The following is a 17,487-nucleotide window of genomic DNA, read 5'->3' as shown; positions in this document are numbered from 1 at the left end:
CAGTTGCAAATGGGTGACACAAGTGCTTATGATTTATAAAAAGTTTGCTTGATAGCAGTATATGAAGACAAAGTTCTGATGGCCTATTTACAAAAGCCAATGTTATAAACATACAACTAATTTTGAAAATAATTTGTCATTGAAAATATATTTGAAGTAAAATAGATACCTAATTTAGTATCTACCTTAACACAGCATGACAAGGATGTAGAGCTGGTGGGAATACAAATTAGCACAGTAACCTGGGAGATAATTTGGCAGCTTCTTACAGAACTAAACAGTTTTAAGTCTTTACTACTTAGCAATCATGCTCTTTGTTACTTAACCCAAAATTTCAAAACCCCTGCAATACAGATGTTTCTTACATCTTTATTCATAATTATCCAAACATGAAAGCAAACTGAGGTATCCTTATTCACTGAAATAAACTGTAAAACAGCCACACAGTGCAAAAATTCCCAGTTCTAAAAAGGAAAACCGTCAAATAATGAACAGATACGAGGAACATTAGATGCCTACTGCTAAGTGAAAGAGATCTCTCTGAAAAGATCAGTGGTTGCCAGGAGACAAGGGGTGACAAGGGATAGATAGGCTGAATACAGAGGATGTTTAGGCCTGTGAAAATACCCTGTATGATATTATAATGGTAGATACATATCTTTTTATAATTTGCCCAAACTCATAGAATGTAAAATATCAATAGTGAAACATAAGGTAAGCTGTAGACTTGGGGTGATTATGACAGATCAAAATAGTTTCATCAGTTTTCAAAAATGTGCTCTTTGGAAAGATGTTCGTAAAAGAGGAAGCTATGCATATAATGGAGGGAAGAGCTATATGGGAAATATCTTTATCTTCCTGTCAAGTTTTTTTATGAACATAAAGCTGCATTTTGAAAGTGGCTCTAAAATCAATCAATCATCTTCTTTAAACCTACAGACCTCCTCCAGTAAGTGAACTTGCAACCAGAGGCACCATGGTTGGTGTCATTTCTGCTGCTGCCATCAATCAGAGTATTGTATACTCCATTGTTTCAGGAAATGAGGAAGGTGAGGACATTTTTAGCCTGAGTTTTCACCTTAGATCAACAGACTTAGATTTGAATTCAATTTATTTTGAATTGTTATTTATCATTTTCCTAACAGAATTTTCAACATCTTAAAAATAATTGATAACTGTACTTCCTTTTACTTTAGACATCACCACCTAACTGAAGCTATGATGTCCCAACCTAATCTTAATCTCTCCCTCCATAAATCTGTTTATGTGAAGATAGAAATGTGGCTCTCTTTATAACCTCTTCCTCCCCCCAAATGATGATTTTATTCAACTTATTCAACAAATATTTACTGAACATGTATTATGTACTGAATACTGTTCTATCTACTAGAGATAGAGCAATGAACAAAATAGTTCACATGCTCATAGAATCGAAGAGTCCAATAAGAGGAGAAGGACATTAAAAATTATTAATCAGATAAATGTGTGGAATTTCAGATGGTGATAAATGCTACCAAAAAATTAAAGATGAAAAGCTATCGCGAGTGAAATAGATGTGATATTATAATATTTACCAATATGGCATGCTTTCCACTCGAATACACACACACACACATATATATATATAATGTACAAAATGATTAAAAACATCAGTGCAAAATATTTTAAAGCAGTTACATAAAATCATGTTTAAAATTACTAACTTTAAACTATCTCTTTGTTCTCTAAAGAATTCTTAGTACAACACTCAATATACAGCATAAGGGTACATTAAATTATAAAAAGCATACTAATCCAATGAATTCAGAGCATATTGAGAAAAATATTAAAAAGAATTCTATAAAAAGAACTTCCAAAAGCCTTTAGTATGGTTTTCAATTCTGTTTCTGTGGTGATGGATATTTTATGTAATGCTCTCCAAACGTAATTTACCACAGAAGCACTGATAGCATCTCAAAACAAAATGAAGCACAATGGAAACACTACAAATTCAAGGCTCCCGTTAGGGAAATATGGATGCTAGTGGTTGCAAGAGCTGAAATGCAGTGTCAAAAAGCAAGAATCTTATCAGTTATACTAAACCCTTTTTGCAAATAGGTGTTCTTGAAATCATGGTACATTTTAATGAGAACTGTTTCCCTGTGAAGACGAATAACATGGTGCTGTGTTTTACCTTCTAGATAAGTTTGGGATTAATAACATCACAGGTGTTATCTATGTGAATGCCCCTCTGGATTATGAGACAAGGACCAGCTATGTACTTCGAGTTCAAGCTGATTCCCTGGAAGTGGTCCTTGCAAACCTCAGAGTTCCTTCAAAAAGTAAGTTAAATCACTTCAGAGCTTTAGCAGAATTTTATTGTTTCTGCTGATTTTCTCATGAAATCTATGTCTAAAGTAAAAATTCTCAGTGGAGAATATAGGAATATTGTTTGTACTCAGAGATGATTGCCTTTTCATTTTAACAGCTGATAGATAGCAGTGCAGGGAATGATTTCATACTCCTAAAATGCATGGTGATAACATACTGTTTCCAAACATTTGTATACAACATTGCTAAAGCACTGTAATTGTCTGTGTATGTCCTTATCCCCACTGTGAAACACTGCTTAAGCCTCTGAAATATGTGTAGTAAAGATTCATGAATATAAGACACTGCCTAAATTGTGTGATGTTTTGTATTTTCTTAGAGCTGAGAATAAAGTATCTTAAAATTAATGGCTTACATTTATTGTAGTTCGTATGCAGTATCATGTTTAATCAGTACACATTTCAAGTATCATCATTGCCTTTTGCTAAAACAGAAGAAAGGTTCAGTGATATTTTTAAAAATGACAGAAAATGAAGAGTCAGGGATTTAAGCCCACATCTTGAGGCTAAAATCTTTTTCCAGCATTACAGTGTAATTTAGTTTACCACACAGGGAAGCAGGTGTAAGCCAGTGTGTGAAGAAAGCTGACACAGATTCTAAGAGATTTAAGCAATAATGGGATGAGTGTTATTCTTTTCCATCTATTGAAGTAATACTCTTTGGCATTGAAGCACTGCACCCTTTTGTAATCGCAGCAACGCTTTGGAATCTACAAGATTCAAGAAATGAAGATTTAATTTAACACCTAGTTGGATACACGCACAGATAGATTGTGAACTGGGAGACAGTATCTGAGACATTATCTTTTACTATCCCTGAACAACTTAGCATGCTAACAATCAGCTACTTTAGAAAAAGGAAGGGGTAAAACGGAGAGAGAATGAGAACAGTGGAGAGAGCCTAAGTGTGTGAAATAAAAGCCAACAAGATGAGAGCAAAAGGCAGATAATGCATTATAGAATTTTCTTTTATCAGTTCAGCAATTGATGACTATAAAAATAAATCACTCCTTTTCATTTATTCAAACCTGACTCATCTAGTGTAGAAGGCTATTAACTTGTTTGTAAAGATACAAGAACACCATTTGAAAAATCAAATTATACATAGGGTACATTTGAAACTAAAGGGATTAAATTGTTCACAGTGACCGGGCATGGCTCACATAATTAAATTGTTTCAAATGGCTGAACAGTTTGTTGAGTTTGCAAAATTTTTAAACTGTAGGGAGTTATATTTTTGAAGAATGGTAGGGAGAGAGTATGCTTCAAATTGTTAATTGAATTGGTTAAATGAGAATTCAAAAGTTTAGAGTTGCTTTAAATTACATAATGTAACTTACCTTAGTGCAAATACAAATAAATAAGAGTGATTAATGAGTCACAACTGTCATCTTTTATATGAACAAGATAGCAGTTACTGTTAGGAAGGAAATTTTGTTAAATATTCAGATTGTAGATCTTAGTATTTCTCAAGAAATACTTGTAGTTTCTATGATCTACATCTGGAATCTAGAGATTCATTAAGTTCTTATAAGTAATTATAATATAAATAGCTCACTATATTATAGTTTATTATTTTATATGATTTTTTTTTTTATTTTAAAAGATTTATCTAGTCATTTATTTGAAAACCAGGATGAGAAAAAAGACAGGGAGAGGCAAAGAAATGTTCCATCTGCTGGTTCATTCCTCAGATGGTCACAACAGCTGACCCTGGGTTAGAAGAAAGTCATGAACTAGGATCTCCATCCTCATCTCCCATATAAGTAGCAGGAACCCAGCATTTGCTGCCTTGTGGGCACATTAGCAGGAATCTGGATCACAAGCAGAGTGTGACTCAACCAACCACTCCAATATGGGATGTTGGCAGGCCAAGTGACAACTTAAGCTGCTGCATCACAATGACTGTCCCTAATCATCATTATCTATAGTTCACTGTGCAGTGATATATCAGGACTTCTTACTCCTATATACTTACAGCTTAGTACCCGTTCTTCAATATTTCTGTTATATATTGTTAGCCGTCGCAAAACACACCAGACACCAGAGTAAGGGGAAGGGTTTATTGGGGAACACCCTACAGACCGGAGTGAAGGGGCGGCGAAGGAAAAAGAAAAGGAGACTGTAAGAGAGAGAGACAGAGAGGAGGGAGAAGAGACGAGAGGAGGAGAGGAGCCAAGAGAGGCCAAGAGAGCGCAGGAGAGAAGGACCAAGATAGCAGGTGTGGAGGAACAGGCCCTTTTAAAACTTTGCCTGAGGGCGGGCAGGGAAGCAGGAGCAGCGAATCCCATTAGGATGGGGGTGGAGCCTGGCTCAGGTAGCTGGGCCATGTGGCCACCTGGCTAAAACTGCGCCAGTTTCCCAACAATTTCCCCTTCCCTACCTCCTCTCTCTGCTTCTCAGACTCAGATGACCATCATTGCACACTTGACTTCTGTGCTACCAGTGCTTTTCAGTTCTACAGATGAATGAGATCATGCGGTGCTTGTCTTTCTGCGCTTGGCTTATTTTTCTTAAGGTGGTAACTTCCAGTTCAACACGTGTTGTTGCAAATGGCAAGGCTTAATCTTTTTTAAATGACTGGATAGAATTTAATTGTGTTTATATACCATAATTTCTTTATCCATTCATCATTTGACGAACACTTGGGTTGTTGGTTGGCCATTGAAGATAGGGCAGTATGCTCATGGAATTGTTTCTTCATCAGAATGATTTCATTTTTGTTGTTTACCTATCTGGTAGCAGGATTGTTGGATATGTGGTGCTTCTGTTTTTCACAGTGACTGTACTAATTTAAAAACCCACCAACAGAATGCAAGGGTTCCTTTTTCTCTTTATCTTGTCCACTATTGGTTGCCTTTTGTCTTTTGACAATCTGACTAGATGAGGTGATATCTTCTTGTGGTTTTGATTTGCATTTTCCTGTTGGTGAGTGATTTAGAACATGTTTTTCCTGTAGCTGTTACTCATTTATATATCTTTCTTTTAGAAATTTCTGTTTAGATATACTGTTCATTTTTAAGTTGAATTTTTGTTTTTTAGTTATTGAGCTTGAGTTCTAGTCTAGTTTATTAATCCTTTGTCCTATGTGTAGATTACAAGTATCTTGTTTCATTGTATAGATTGTTTTTTTCTAGATTATTTACTGTGTCAGAGTTTTTTAGTTTAATGAATCCCATCTGTTTGTTTGTTTGTTTTTTTCCCTGTGATTTTGGGATCGGGTTAAACCAAAAAAAAGAAAAAAACACCTTGCTCATTTCAATGTACTGAAGCATTTTCTTTTATATTTTTGTCTATTAGTTTCAGGTCTTATGTTTAGGTGTCTTATTAATTTTGAGCTAATATTTGTACATGGTGAGGGATAAGAATCTACTTTCGTTCTTCTTTGTGTTGTCTTTTACAATAATTTAAATGTAAATCTAGGACTAATAAAAGTTTATCTACTATACTCATGTGTATGTGTAAGTACCCCAGTGGATATGCAGAGGTGAGACCAATTAACAGATTCATGAATTATCCTCTAAGAAATGCATGAAGTTAAATGTCAGTTTGTTTAATGCCTGATACTTTCAATATTGTTATTAACATTTTATGGCTGACCTTTGCCTCTTAATTTTGAAACAAACTCATGTGTTTTAAACATGGGTTCTTTTATTAATAACTGTTAATGACCTATAATCAATCTCAGTCCATTAGAAATGCAAATAATAAGTCCATAATTAAATTGAAGTTAATTAATTAGGTGTCTAAAGGTTCAAGCCTGCTTTAGATTTTAATCTACCATCTATAAAACCAGTAGAGGTAATAAAGAGAAGAAGTTTAGTTCATTAAAGTATTTTATTCTGGTTTCTTTAATAAGAATTTACTAATGAAATAAGTTTTAAATAAATTTTTGATATTAAAATTAATAATTTAAAAATTAGAGGTACTTTGTATATTCCACACTAGGAATATTTAAAATGTTAATCTGGTAGAATGTATCATATAAAACTTGTAAAAATTACATAAGATATAATAATGACTCTGCATGTATCAGCTACATAATCAGCATTATCATGTCATAGAAAATAGCCTTTCACCTATATTCCTACTTCCCACTGCATTATTGAAGTAGGCCAGAAACAAAACATTGTATCTGTAAATACTTTAATAGGTATCTTAGAAAGATAAGGACTCCTGATTACAAGATCACTCCAACAAAAGTTCTTCAATACCAAACCTGTATCTAATAACTTATTATTAAACATTCTTTTACATCAGAATCCAAATGAGGTCCATGCATTCATTCAGTTGATAAGTCTTTTACATTTCCTCAGTTTGTAGGCTTCAAAACCATGATCCCTTTTGATTCACTTTGATATTTGTTTGTTCAATAAACCAGATTTGTGAAACCTGCATTTTGATGACTGTATTTCCAAAAGATCATTTCATATTTTTCTGTCTCCTTTATTTCCAGTAAATCAGTTATGATATCTGGAGTCTTGATCAGATCAAGGTTTGTTTATTTTTTAAGCAAATAAACTATAAGTGTTATTTTCTCTTTCCTTGAACATCAAATCTCTTTGATTCTCATACTGCAAGGATGGTTGTCATAGTGTTTTCCTGGATCCATTAATTCCTTCCTTTCATTTCTTATTCTGTTCGTTAGCCAAAATATTAATATAAAGAGCAATTTTTATCAAATATTTGGATACCCTGAAATCCAATTCCTGTTAGAAAGGCAAGAAAAAATAATATTTGACTCTTTCCCTTTATTTACTGGTTATCAAAAAAATGAGTTGGTTCACATATGTACTCCAAGTGGACACAATACTTTTATCTCTACATAAGCTTAATACTTTTGGTCTCTTGTACAACTTCTGTAATGTTCAACTATGTTATACATTAAAAGTAAAGGGAGAAAATAAAGGGCAAAAGGGTGTGGCTGTGCTCCCCAAAATTTTATCTAGTAAGAGAGGTCTAGAGCTAGATGTGAGCAAGGGGCTATGGTTTTTTTCCACTCTCACTTTAAAGTGTTTTGGTAAGCTTTTTGTTATTCAACTAAAATCCCTCAGAGAGCTATTTACAAAACAGGAAAATTTATGTTGGCTATATTGGGGAATTTACAATCTAAGATCAGGCAGCCCTATTGGTATGGCTGACAAGGATAGTAGACAACAGAAAATGTGTACAGAGAACACATGACCAGTAAGGATGATATCAGACCCAGGGAACACACTGTGTCCCTGGGTTCCCTGTGCTTGTTCCTTTTAAAACCATCATGGTTACATCATGGGACCCTATGCTGGCAGCCTAATCTAATACAGTCAACTCCCCAGAGGCCCCTGTGGGGAACAACTGGGAGCAACTCGGACTAGACTAAGTTACTGGAATTAAGACTTATTCTATGCATCTGCTTTCCCACAATATGGCGCTGAGAAGGGAAACAACTTCTACACAGCTGCCTCCAGTTCAACAAATAAACTGTGGGACCTGCTCCTGATTGGAGGAGAGCAGCGTACTCGGCATGTGGGTAGCAGAGTTGGGATTGGTGGAAGAGGACTATAAAGGAGGAGAGAGACGGCATGCACCAGGAACATCTAAGGGGAACATCCGAAGGAACACCTGTGCAGCCCCCGAGAGAGCCGGCCGGCGGTGTGCCGCTCCCCCGCAGAAGTGGGGAAAGTGGCAGGGGGAACCGCCCCTCCACGGAGGTGGAAGGGTCGGTAGCCAACCCGGGAAGAACCAGCAGCAAACCCGGGAGGGCCAAGCAGACAAAAGAACAGCGCAGGGTCCTGTGTCGTTCCTCCAAGAAGACGGGGAGCGACATAATGGTGCCGTGACTCGGATATGAAGCCTAGGCAGGGTTTAGTGTCGTTCCCCCCTGAAGACGGGGAGCGACAGCCCCAACCTTCAGATGTCATAATTGATCAAACCTCCATGCTAATCCATCAACCATTAACACTAATCCATTAGACTTGAACATAAGACTTTAGTGTGTAAATGTCTGCATGAATTTGGGGAGCCAAATTCCCTTTATTCTGCAACATAATGCCTGCTTTCACTTTGCAAAAGCTACTTGGCCTTCCTCCGTCTTTATTTTCTCTCTCTCTTTCCCCTTCCTTTTCTCTCTCCCTCCTTCCCTTCCTCCTTCTCTCCTATATACCTTCCTTCCTTCCTTCCTTCCTTCCTTCCTTCCTTCCTCCTTTTTCTGTTTTTTTTTTTTTCATTCATATTAATACTTTTACAGTGACAACATAAGGGCTACACTGTTGGTATGGATTTAGCTGGTGGTAGTAAACCATGTACTGTAGCACAAAACCGTGAATAATTAAGAAAAGCGTGTTCAGTGAACATTGAATATATGGCTTGATCTTTGAGCTGTCTAATGAAGAGTGAGTGAACAAGATTGGAAAGAGGACTTCCAGACTTGATAAATATTTTGATGAAAAAAAATAAGCATTTAATTGCACATTTTGAAATAAGAAAGAACTTAAAATTGCTGAGTTGTACAAGAAATAGGTACTGTTTTTCAAAGGCATCAAAGTAACCAAAGTAGGTACATCTCTCAAAGTCCTTACTTTCAAGGAAAATTAAAGTGGATAGTTATTTAGAAATGTTTGTGTGTGAACTATTCCTTTGGGGAAATAAGAGTTATAAAGTTATATTTAAGTGCTTTTCCACCTATATCTTCCCAAAAGCAGTGTTGAAGGAATATATGTGTGTGTGTGTGTGTGTGTATAGATAGATATAGATATATCTTTCTGTTTCAAATTTAATGTTGGCAACCACAGTTTAAGAAAATATCATGTCCCCCTGTGTTTGCAAGACACAGTAAATATGATGACTGGGAGGAAAAGAGAAGTAGGAGTACTTCCAGGTAACCCTGTAGAATTATGTGGATGTTACCCAGTGTTCAGATTCAGGTCACATGTGAAATGGGCTACTCAGTCCAAACTCCGACGAAGAGCAAGAATGGAAAGAAATGAAAGAGTGAACGGCTGCGGTGGAGCATATCGATGGTGAAAGCAGCCCTGTTGACACTGACTGTTTTAAACACAGATCTGACCTGAAGTGCATTCAGCAGTTTCACAACAACAGGATTGAAGCAGAAAGTCTTCTACATTATCTTACCTATCTTTCATTCTCTGTCTCTAAGGTCAGCTGATAGCCATAAAAATGTCACAAAATCAATGTCAGTGAATGGAGGATGGAATGAGTAATAGCAGAAAAGAAATCTCTTACACCCTCTTTCCAAAAAAAAGGACTCCCAATACATATCTAAGTTACAGAGGAAAAATGTATAATTATTAATTGTTACTATATTTAATTATATATACTATAATTAATTATATGTAATTATAATTAATTAATGTAATTATTAATAACTGATTAATAGGCTCAAATACTTTTTCTTTTTTACTTGCCATTACGATAATGCTGTCTAGCAAATCAAACTTTTTTGATTAAGTCATAGAATTCCTTCAAGTATTACTCAACAGCAAGAAATGAGCAGCCCAAATAAGTAGAATTAAAAAAGATAGTAGTAAAAAATACTTTTATAATTATATTCCATGTATACATGTTAATCATATCATGTCCAGGTGGCTAGAAAACAGAATTATAACAAAATCATACCACAGAAGACAGAGTTTTTTTTCAGTAGGCTGAAGTGTACAGCACATAGATATGCTCAGTGAAGGTCTCCCCACAGCAGGCTCTTAGCACAGTGTTTAAGACGCCATGTGGGGCTCCACATCGAAGTGCTTAGGTTTGAGTCCCAGCTCCGCTTCTGATTCCAGCACCTACTAATGTGCACCCTCAAGACACAGCCAGTGTTAGCTCAAGCACTAGGTCACTGCCACTCACGTGGGAGACCTAGATTGAGTTCCAGGGCCCTGGCTTCATCCTGGCTTGACCCTGGCTTTTGCAGGTATTTGAGGACGGAACTAGCAGATGAAGAAGCGTTCTGTTTATCTCTCTTGCTCTCTCTCCCCTCCTTCCCTTTCAAATAAAATAAGAATAAACACTTATAAATAAGATTTCCCAGTCCATGAGTGAATGTGCACAATTAAATTCAGATTGTGAAGGATTCTGAATGGCAGGCCAACAGCATGCACATGTGCGGCACGCACACCCAGCCCTCACACAACCCACCTGGTATCTAACTGTGCCCCAGCTCTGCCCACCACCCGACACCAACACTGGATTTGTGTTTTCATTCTAGCAGCTTAGGTAACCACTGCTATCAATGGAGCCAGCACCATGTTTTAATCTTGGACTGTACTTAGAAGGCCGTTCACAGTCCTTGATATTGTAAAGACTGAAAAGCTTTAGGTGATCTTTCACTCTAGTACACCAAGAAGTTCAGTGTTTATTTTGTACTCATCCTTCCCTGCAGAGCCTCTGGTCCTCCAGACCGCCCAGTTTGTATGTATTTTCTGATGGCCTCATTTCGACAGGTATCCATGTTTTCTTTCTTGGTTCCCACACTGATCACTTAGAGATTATTATTTGCTTGGGGCCAGCAGTGTGGTAAAGTGGGTTAAGCTGCTGCCTGCACTGCTGGCATCACTTATGGTGCTGGTTCCAGTCCTGGTTCTTCTACTCCCAATCCAGCTCCCTACCAATGTGCCTGGGAAGGCAGCGGAGGATGGCTCTGGAACTTTAACCTCTACCACTTACACAGGAGGCCCAGATGGAGTTCCAGGCTCCTGGTTTCAGCCTGGCACAGCCCTGGCCCTTGTGGCCATTTGGGCGGTGAACTAGTAGATAGAAGAACTCTCTCTTTCCCTCCTTCTGTGTAACCTCCCTTTCAAGTAAAAAATAAGCAAATAAATCTTTTTTAAAAAAGAATTATTCATTGGCACATGATATTTTTACATGTTTATGGAGTACAGTATGAGGATCCAATATATGTATTTAATGTTTAATTATCAAATAAGAGTAATTAGCAGTTCCAACTCATTGAACATTTGTCATTTCTGTATTGGGAACCTTCAGATTCTTCTGTTTTAGTTATTGAGAAATCTGTTATAAATTATTGGAGACTATTTATCCTATGTTGTATAAACTTGAACCAATTCTTCCTCTTAAAATATTGTGTTTCCTGTTATCTCGTCTCTATCGCCTTGCCCCATCTACTGTGCTGTCTTCTTCCATAAGGTCATCTTATTTAGCTTCCACAAATGAGTGAGAACACATGGTACCTATTTTTCTGGGCCTGGCTATGGATGGGAATAGAGGACAGCATATTAAGTGAAATAAATCAGGTATACAAAGGACACTATTTTTTAAAATATTTTTATTTGGTACTTTTAATTTTTAATATGTTTGATAGATGATGGGGAGAGAGGGGTAGAGGAAGAAAGATAGCAAAATCTTTAATCTACTCACTCACTTCCCAAATGCCAGCAACAGCTAGGACTGGGTCACACTGAAGCCTGGAACCCAGAGCTCAATCCAGGTCTTCCACACGGGTGACAAGAACCTGGTTACCGGATGCATCATCAATGCCTGTCAACATCTACAATAGCTAAAGCTGAAGTCAGGAATCAGAGCCAGCTCTGAATCTCAGGCAATCAGATACAGGATGAGGACATTTTAAAAGTTACGTTCAATGCCCAAACCAAGAGCACTATTTTTGATCAAGTAATTGTTTTCATTTTATGAAAGAAAGCAAATATGAATGCATTGCTAGTTCTAATTTTTTTTTCAAAATGTAAGCTGTCTTTGATTCCTGTCCACATATTATATCCCTGGGTATTCAAAATAGAATGTTAATTCTTCCCAAATAAGTTTCAAGGAAGCTGTGTCCACAAGAACTTCTGTAGAAAGTTTCATTTATATTTCTGCCATGAAGTTATCTCCTTCCTTTTATTTCTAATATAGAACAGCAGCAGTAACAAGCAACTTTATTGCTTGGCTTGATTTATATAATTCCATAATTGAAGTGGCAATTTTTTGTTTGGTGGTGAAATTATAATTATTTTTAAATGTAGAAGAAGAAAACCATAGCTTTCTATAAGTATGTCACTGTGTTTTGATTCAATTACTAGACTTTCAATCAGGAATAAATGACAAGACAATTAAGATAAACCTTGCACTGATGATAAAAACAGCTCAAAGATATTGATTCCATTTTATGGTTTTGCTGTAGGGTAAAAGCATGTAATACATTTCATTTTCTCGTCTTTTCTAGTTTCAAACAGAAGGTCTGTGACAAATAACACTAATGACTCTTTACTCATGATTTACTGACTTACAAAAGTATTCCTCATATAACTTTGGTAATAGTAGTAAGCATGTTACATGTTACTTTTTCAGTCCTGAAGCCACAGGTATTATTAATGTCTTATACTTGTGTTCTCAATATTTGGGCACAGTTTTTATGGCACTATAAGTAAGTTATTGCTTTAAAACTTGAAGACATTATATTATTTTTGATCTTTAGTTGTTAAACATTCCAGCATCTTATGTACATACATAGTTGAAACATATAACTTTTAAATTTTTTTAAATATTTATTTATTTGAAATTGAAAGGGAGAGAGAAACAAACTGAGAGAGATGATCCATCCACTGATTCATTCACAGATGGACTGGACATCATTGTTATATATTTTTCATATGAATTCTAAATTGCATGTTTGCAAAGACATTTGATAATTTAAAGCTATAATAGCATTTTAGATGCATAGGCAAATAGCAGAATCTTGTCTATTCCAAGAAAAATGATAAATATATCTATGGCAAGAGATATCAGAGCTGTGTCCTGTTGATTCTGAAATGAGATATCATCTATTATATTTTATTACATTACATGAATTAGTAAAAGCTTTGTGGATCCTTTGCTAATTGTTATTATATTTTGACTAATGTTAGTGTACTTCATCCAATTATGTAGAGTAAGAAACTTTATATAAGAGACATGAAGACCAGGACAATATTTAATATGTAATTTAGCAGGAATGATGTAAACTCATTTTTATGAATAATAACGTAATTTGCATTAATAGGCACATTAAATCATGTATAAGAACAAAATAAATCAGTACTTGTGGTTTTGTGTCCATGTATAATCCACAGACATATGTATGCAAATTTTCAAAGAGACTAACAGTTCTAAGATTATAATTGAAATCTACCTCCTTCTTTTAGATATTTATTTATTATTTGAAAGGCAAGCATCAAAGAGAGAAACAGAAAGAGAGAGAGAGAGAGAGAATATGGCAGGGGGAGAGAGATCTTCCATCTGCTGATTCACTCCACAAATGACTATGATAGCCAAGTTCTGGACCAGGTTGAAGCCAGGAGTCAGGAACTTTATTGAAGTCTCCCACCTGGATGGCAGGGGCCCAAAGCATTTAGAACAATTAGACCATTACCTGCTGCCTTTTCAGGCACATTAACGGGAAGCTGGATCAGAAGCCGAGCAGACAGGTCTCAAGCCAGCACTCAGATTTGGGAAGCCGATATCATCTAAGATGGCTTAACTTGGGATGCCACAATGTCAGCCCCTACCTCCTTTTATTCTTGAAACAACATATAATCTGATTCTTTTTGCCTGTAATATGGCCTCTTTATTTTCACAACACAGGAACCATGAAAAATGGGCAAATTAACATAACATATTGACTAATCAATAGTTATAGTGCAGACTTTTTTCTAGGGAGATAATTATCTGCAAGACAAAACATTTGGCTTCAAGGAGTTTATGTTCAAGTGGAAAAGTTCTGATATATATATTTTTTTGACAGGCAGAGTGGACAGTGAGAGAGAGAGAGACAGAGAGAAAGGTCTTCCTTTGCCGTTGGTTCACCCTCCAATGGCCACTGCGGCTGGCGCGCTGCGGCCAGCACAATGCGCTGATCCTAAGCCAGGAGCCAGGTGCCTCTCCTGGTATCCCATGCCGGTGCAGGGCCCAAGGATTTGGACCATCCTCCACTGCATTCCCGGGCCATAGCAGAGAGCTGGACTGGAAGAGAAGCAACCAGGACAGAATCCAGCGCCCCGACCGGACTAGAACCCGTGTACCAGTGCCGCAGGCAGAGGATTAGCCTATTGAGCCATGGAACCGGCCAAAAGTTCTGATATTTAAATCTGAAAAAGTGGTAGTATGAAGAAAGTATGTATCTAATTGGTAGATGAGAATCAGAAACCTGTGACTTGAGACTAAAGACAATAAAGTGCTTTAGTAGACTAAGTAGTTCCTTGAAGGAGATGGCAAATGGACACTTTGCTTGAAGCAATAACTAGTTTTGTTTAACTGGTGCCATTCTGTTTAGGGTAGGTGGAGTCAGGGCAGAGAAATATGAAAGGAGAAAATTAGAGGAGAAAAATTGGGGGAGAGAATTCTCAAGGTGACTTTACTGGATTGTAAGTACCACAGTGGCAACAAAGAATTAATGAAGCAAAACAAATTGAAAGTAGATAAATCAAAGAAAGATCATAAAGCACTATTTCTCAAAATATAATGTTTCAACTATCTGATAATTCTGTAAAGTACCTGTTAAAATAAGTGCATTTTTATATACTCTTTCTCCATAACTATCAAATCAACATAACTAAAAATATAACCTGGAAATCTGAATATATTCTATGTTTACTGTGTGTTTTTCTGATAGTTTCTTTACAGCTATTTGAAATATTGGTATAAAATAGCTATTTATAGATTTTTATTTCTCTCTTATTTTAAGGCAGAACGGTAACAAGAGAAAAGTTAGGTGTGCATATAGGAAAGCTTGTCGAGAGAGAATAAGTGCTAAAAGGAATAGTCTATTGGGAAACTAGTATTGGGCCAATGAGGTAGGGGCACTGTGGTAGGGACATTGTAGGAAATACAAAAATAAAAGTTCATAGGAGTTGATGATTGGTCATGAAGTGAAAATAATAGATTGAAGATGCTTTTATTTCCATTTCAATCCTAAGGGACATGAACTACATCTACAAAATTGTTGGCATAAAGGAACTGAACTTCCATAGGACTTCAAAGACTGAAAATAGAGTTTTTGAAAGATGGCATATCGACTGAGTACTTAAGGGATTGCTATGCCAAATGACAGTAACCTTACATGGTAAAAATGTAAAATAAAGTTTGTTTGGTAAAATCAGACAAAAAACATACCAAAGAAAAAAATATCCTATGAACTGATTAAGGAAACAACTCAATTTGCTCATATCTGAACTCAGTATAGAAAAAGACTCAGAGCTAGGGAAACAAAATGTCACTATTCCTTAGATTTAAATGGAAAATGGAAGTAAGAGTAGGGAACAGTGTGCTCACCATTCAACAGTGGGGAGTTTCTGGTCAAAGGAATGATGTCTTTTAGCAGAGAAGCCAGTGATGCTGAGATACTTCAAGCAGGGACAAGTGCTTGGAACACTGAGCTAACTCAGACCCAGGACAGACATGGCTCCCCAACCTGTCAGAAGAGGAAAAGGATTGAGCCTCAGGTGCCATCTAACTTTGTGCCTCTGGTACTCACAAGACAGAAGAGAGAAAACTTGAGGGTAGCTCTTCCATCTAGTAATTGAGGGGGAAATACCGTATCCAATTAGTACAGTGATGACCTGGTAACCAAAGGAAGCAAGTGTTTCAAGAAAGGAAGAGAATGGCAAAAGCATTATGTTGGAGATACACAAGAAAATTTATGACTAGAGAAAATTTGTTTAGGGCCAAGCATTTTGGTTCAGCAGTTGAGTTGCCACTTGGGCTGTCCACATCCCATATAGGAGTACCTGCTTCAAATCCCAGCTTTTCTGCTCCCATGCTGTACCCTGAAAGATGTACAGCAGATGATGGTTCAAATATTTGTGTCTCTGCCATCCACTTGGAGGGCTGTACTGGGTTTTGGGATCCTGTCTTTAGCCTAGCCCAACCTGGGTTGTTGCAGGCATTTCGGTAGTGAACCAGTAAATAAAAATCAATCTCTCTCTCTCTCTCCATCTCCCTCTGTCTCCCCCTCCCTCCCCACCACCATTATTCTTTCCTCCCCCCATTGGTCTCTCCCCATCTCTCTGGCTTTCAAATTAAAGGAAAATAAATATTTTTAAAAGCAAATATATTTGATGGAAATTGATTATGCCTCACAGTGACTAGTTAGTGACAAATAAATAAAAATGACCTGTATGTAAAACAGGGAAACTAAGTAGGCAAAAGATTTCTTGGTTGTATCTACATGGTGGATCCAATTTAAAATTTAATTTTTTTCCTCAAACATCTTCATATTTATTAATGTTTACGTTTTATGAGTTGTACATTTCAATTTAATTTATACATTATATCAATTCAAAAGCAGAAATGATTTTATGATTCAGAGAGAAAAAACATAAATTTAGCTTGTCACTCTTTTTAATCATTACTCAGAGTACAAGTCTATCACTCAATTCTTCCAAATCTAATACATTTTTGTCCCCAGGAACTTTTATAAACTTAATTAATCAATCTTGTTCCTGTTTTCATTCCTCACGATATCTTGTACCTAATTAGTCCCCCATGTAACATCTTAAAAATAATTACAGACAACCAATTTAAAGGAAATCAATATTTTAAACGCTGGCACTTTCTATTTTGAAAATGAATTGGCAGTTATTTATTTACAGCATATGCTTGCTATCAAAATGCTTTAATAGAGATTGTTTATATTTCATTAAAATGCACAAGAAGGTTAAATACTCTGGACATTCCAGTGGTACAATTTTATTTATCAATGACCCTTATTAGATGAGATTCCATAAATTCTAAACTTTAATGGACATGCAGGAAAGAAAGAATTAAAAATACTGTATCCATAAATATTTCACAATTAACTTTTTGTCTTCAAAATTATCAGAATCGAGCACCAGAGGTTCCCTTTAGGGAGATGGTTAAAAAATTTAACATTTCTTAAATTTTCTTACTTATTTGCACCTGAAAGGCAGAGAAAAAGAGAAACAGAAACAGATGCAGATAAAGTGAGAGATCTTACATTTGCTGGTCACTTCTCTGTTGCCTACAACAACCAGAGCTGAGACAAGCCAATACTGAAATTCCATTTGGGTGTCCCACACTGGGTTCGGGGACTTAAGTACTTGAGCCATCGTCTGCTGCCTCTCACAATGTGCATTATCAGGAAGTTGGATTGGAAGCTGTGTATACC

At 36.4% G+C, this 17,487-nt stretch overlaps 1 protein-coding gene across 1 annotated transcript in view; it reads left to right on the top strand.

The window, feature by feature from the left end:
* LOC100356485 (protocadherin-15) overlaps nucleotides 1-17,487 on the top strand; it is a 1,660,811-nt gene that overhangs the window by 1,519,049 nt on the left and 124,275 nt on the right. Inside the window, 2 exon segments of the mRNA XM_070057681.1 lie at nucleotides 940-1,049; nucleotides 2,181-2,321. Of these exon segments, the coding sequence (XP_069913782.1) occupies nucleotides 940-1,049; nucleotides 2,181-2,321 (251 nt within the window).

Source organism: Oryctolagus cuniculus, chromosome 15, assembly GCF_964237555.1.
Source record: "Oryctolagus cuniculus chromosome 15, mOryCun1.1, whole genome shotgun sequence".
Classification (NCBI taxonomy): Eukaryota; Metazoa; Chordata; class Mammalia; order Lagomorpha; family Leporidae; genus Oryctolagus; species Oryctolagus cuniculus.
This window is presented reverse-complemented; position numbering and strand designations above follow the sequence as displayed.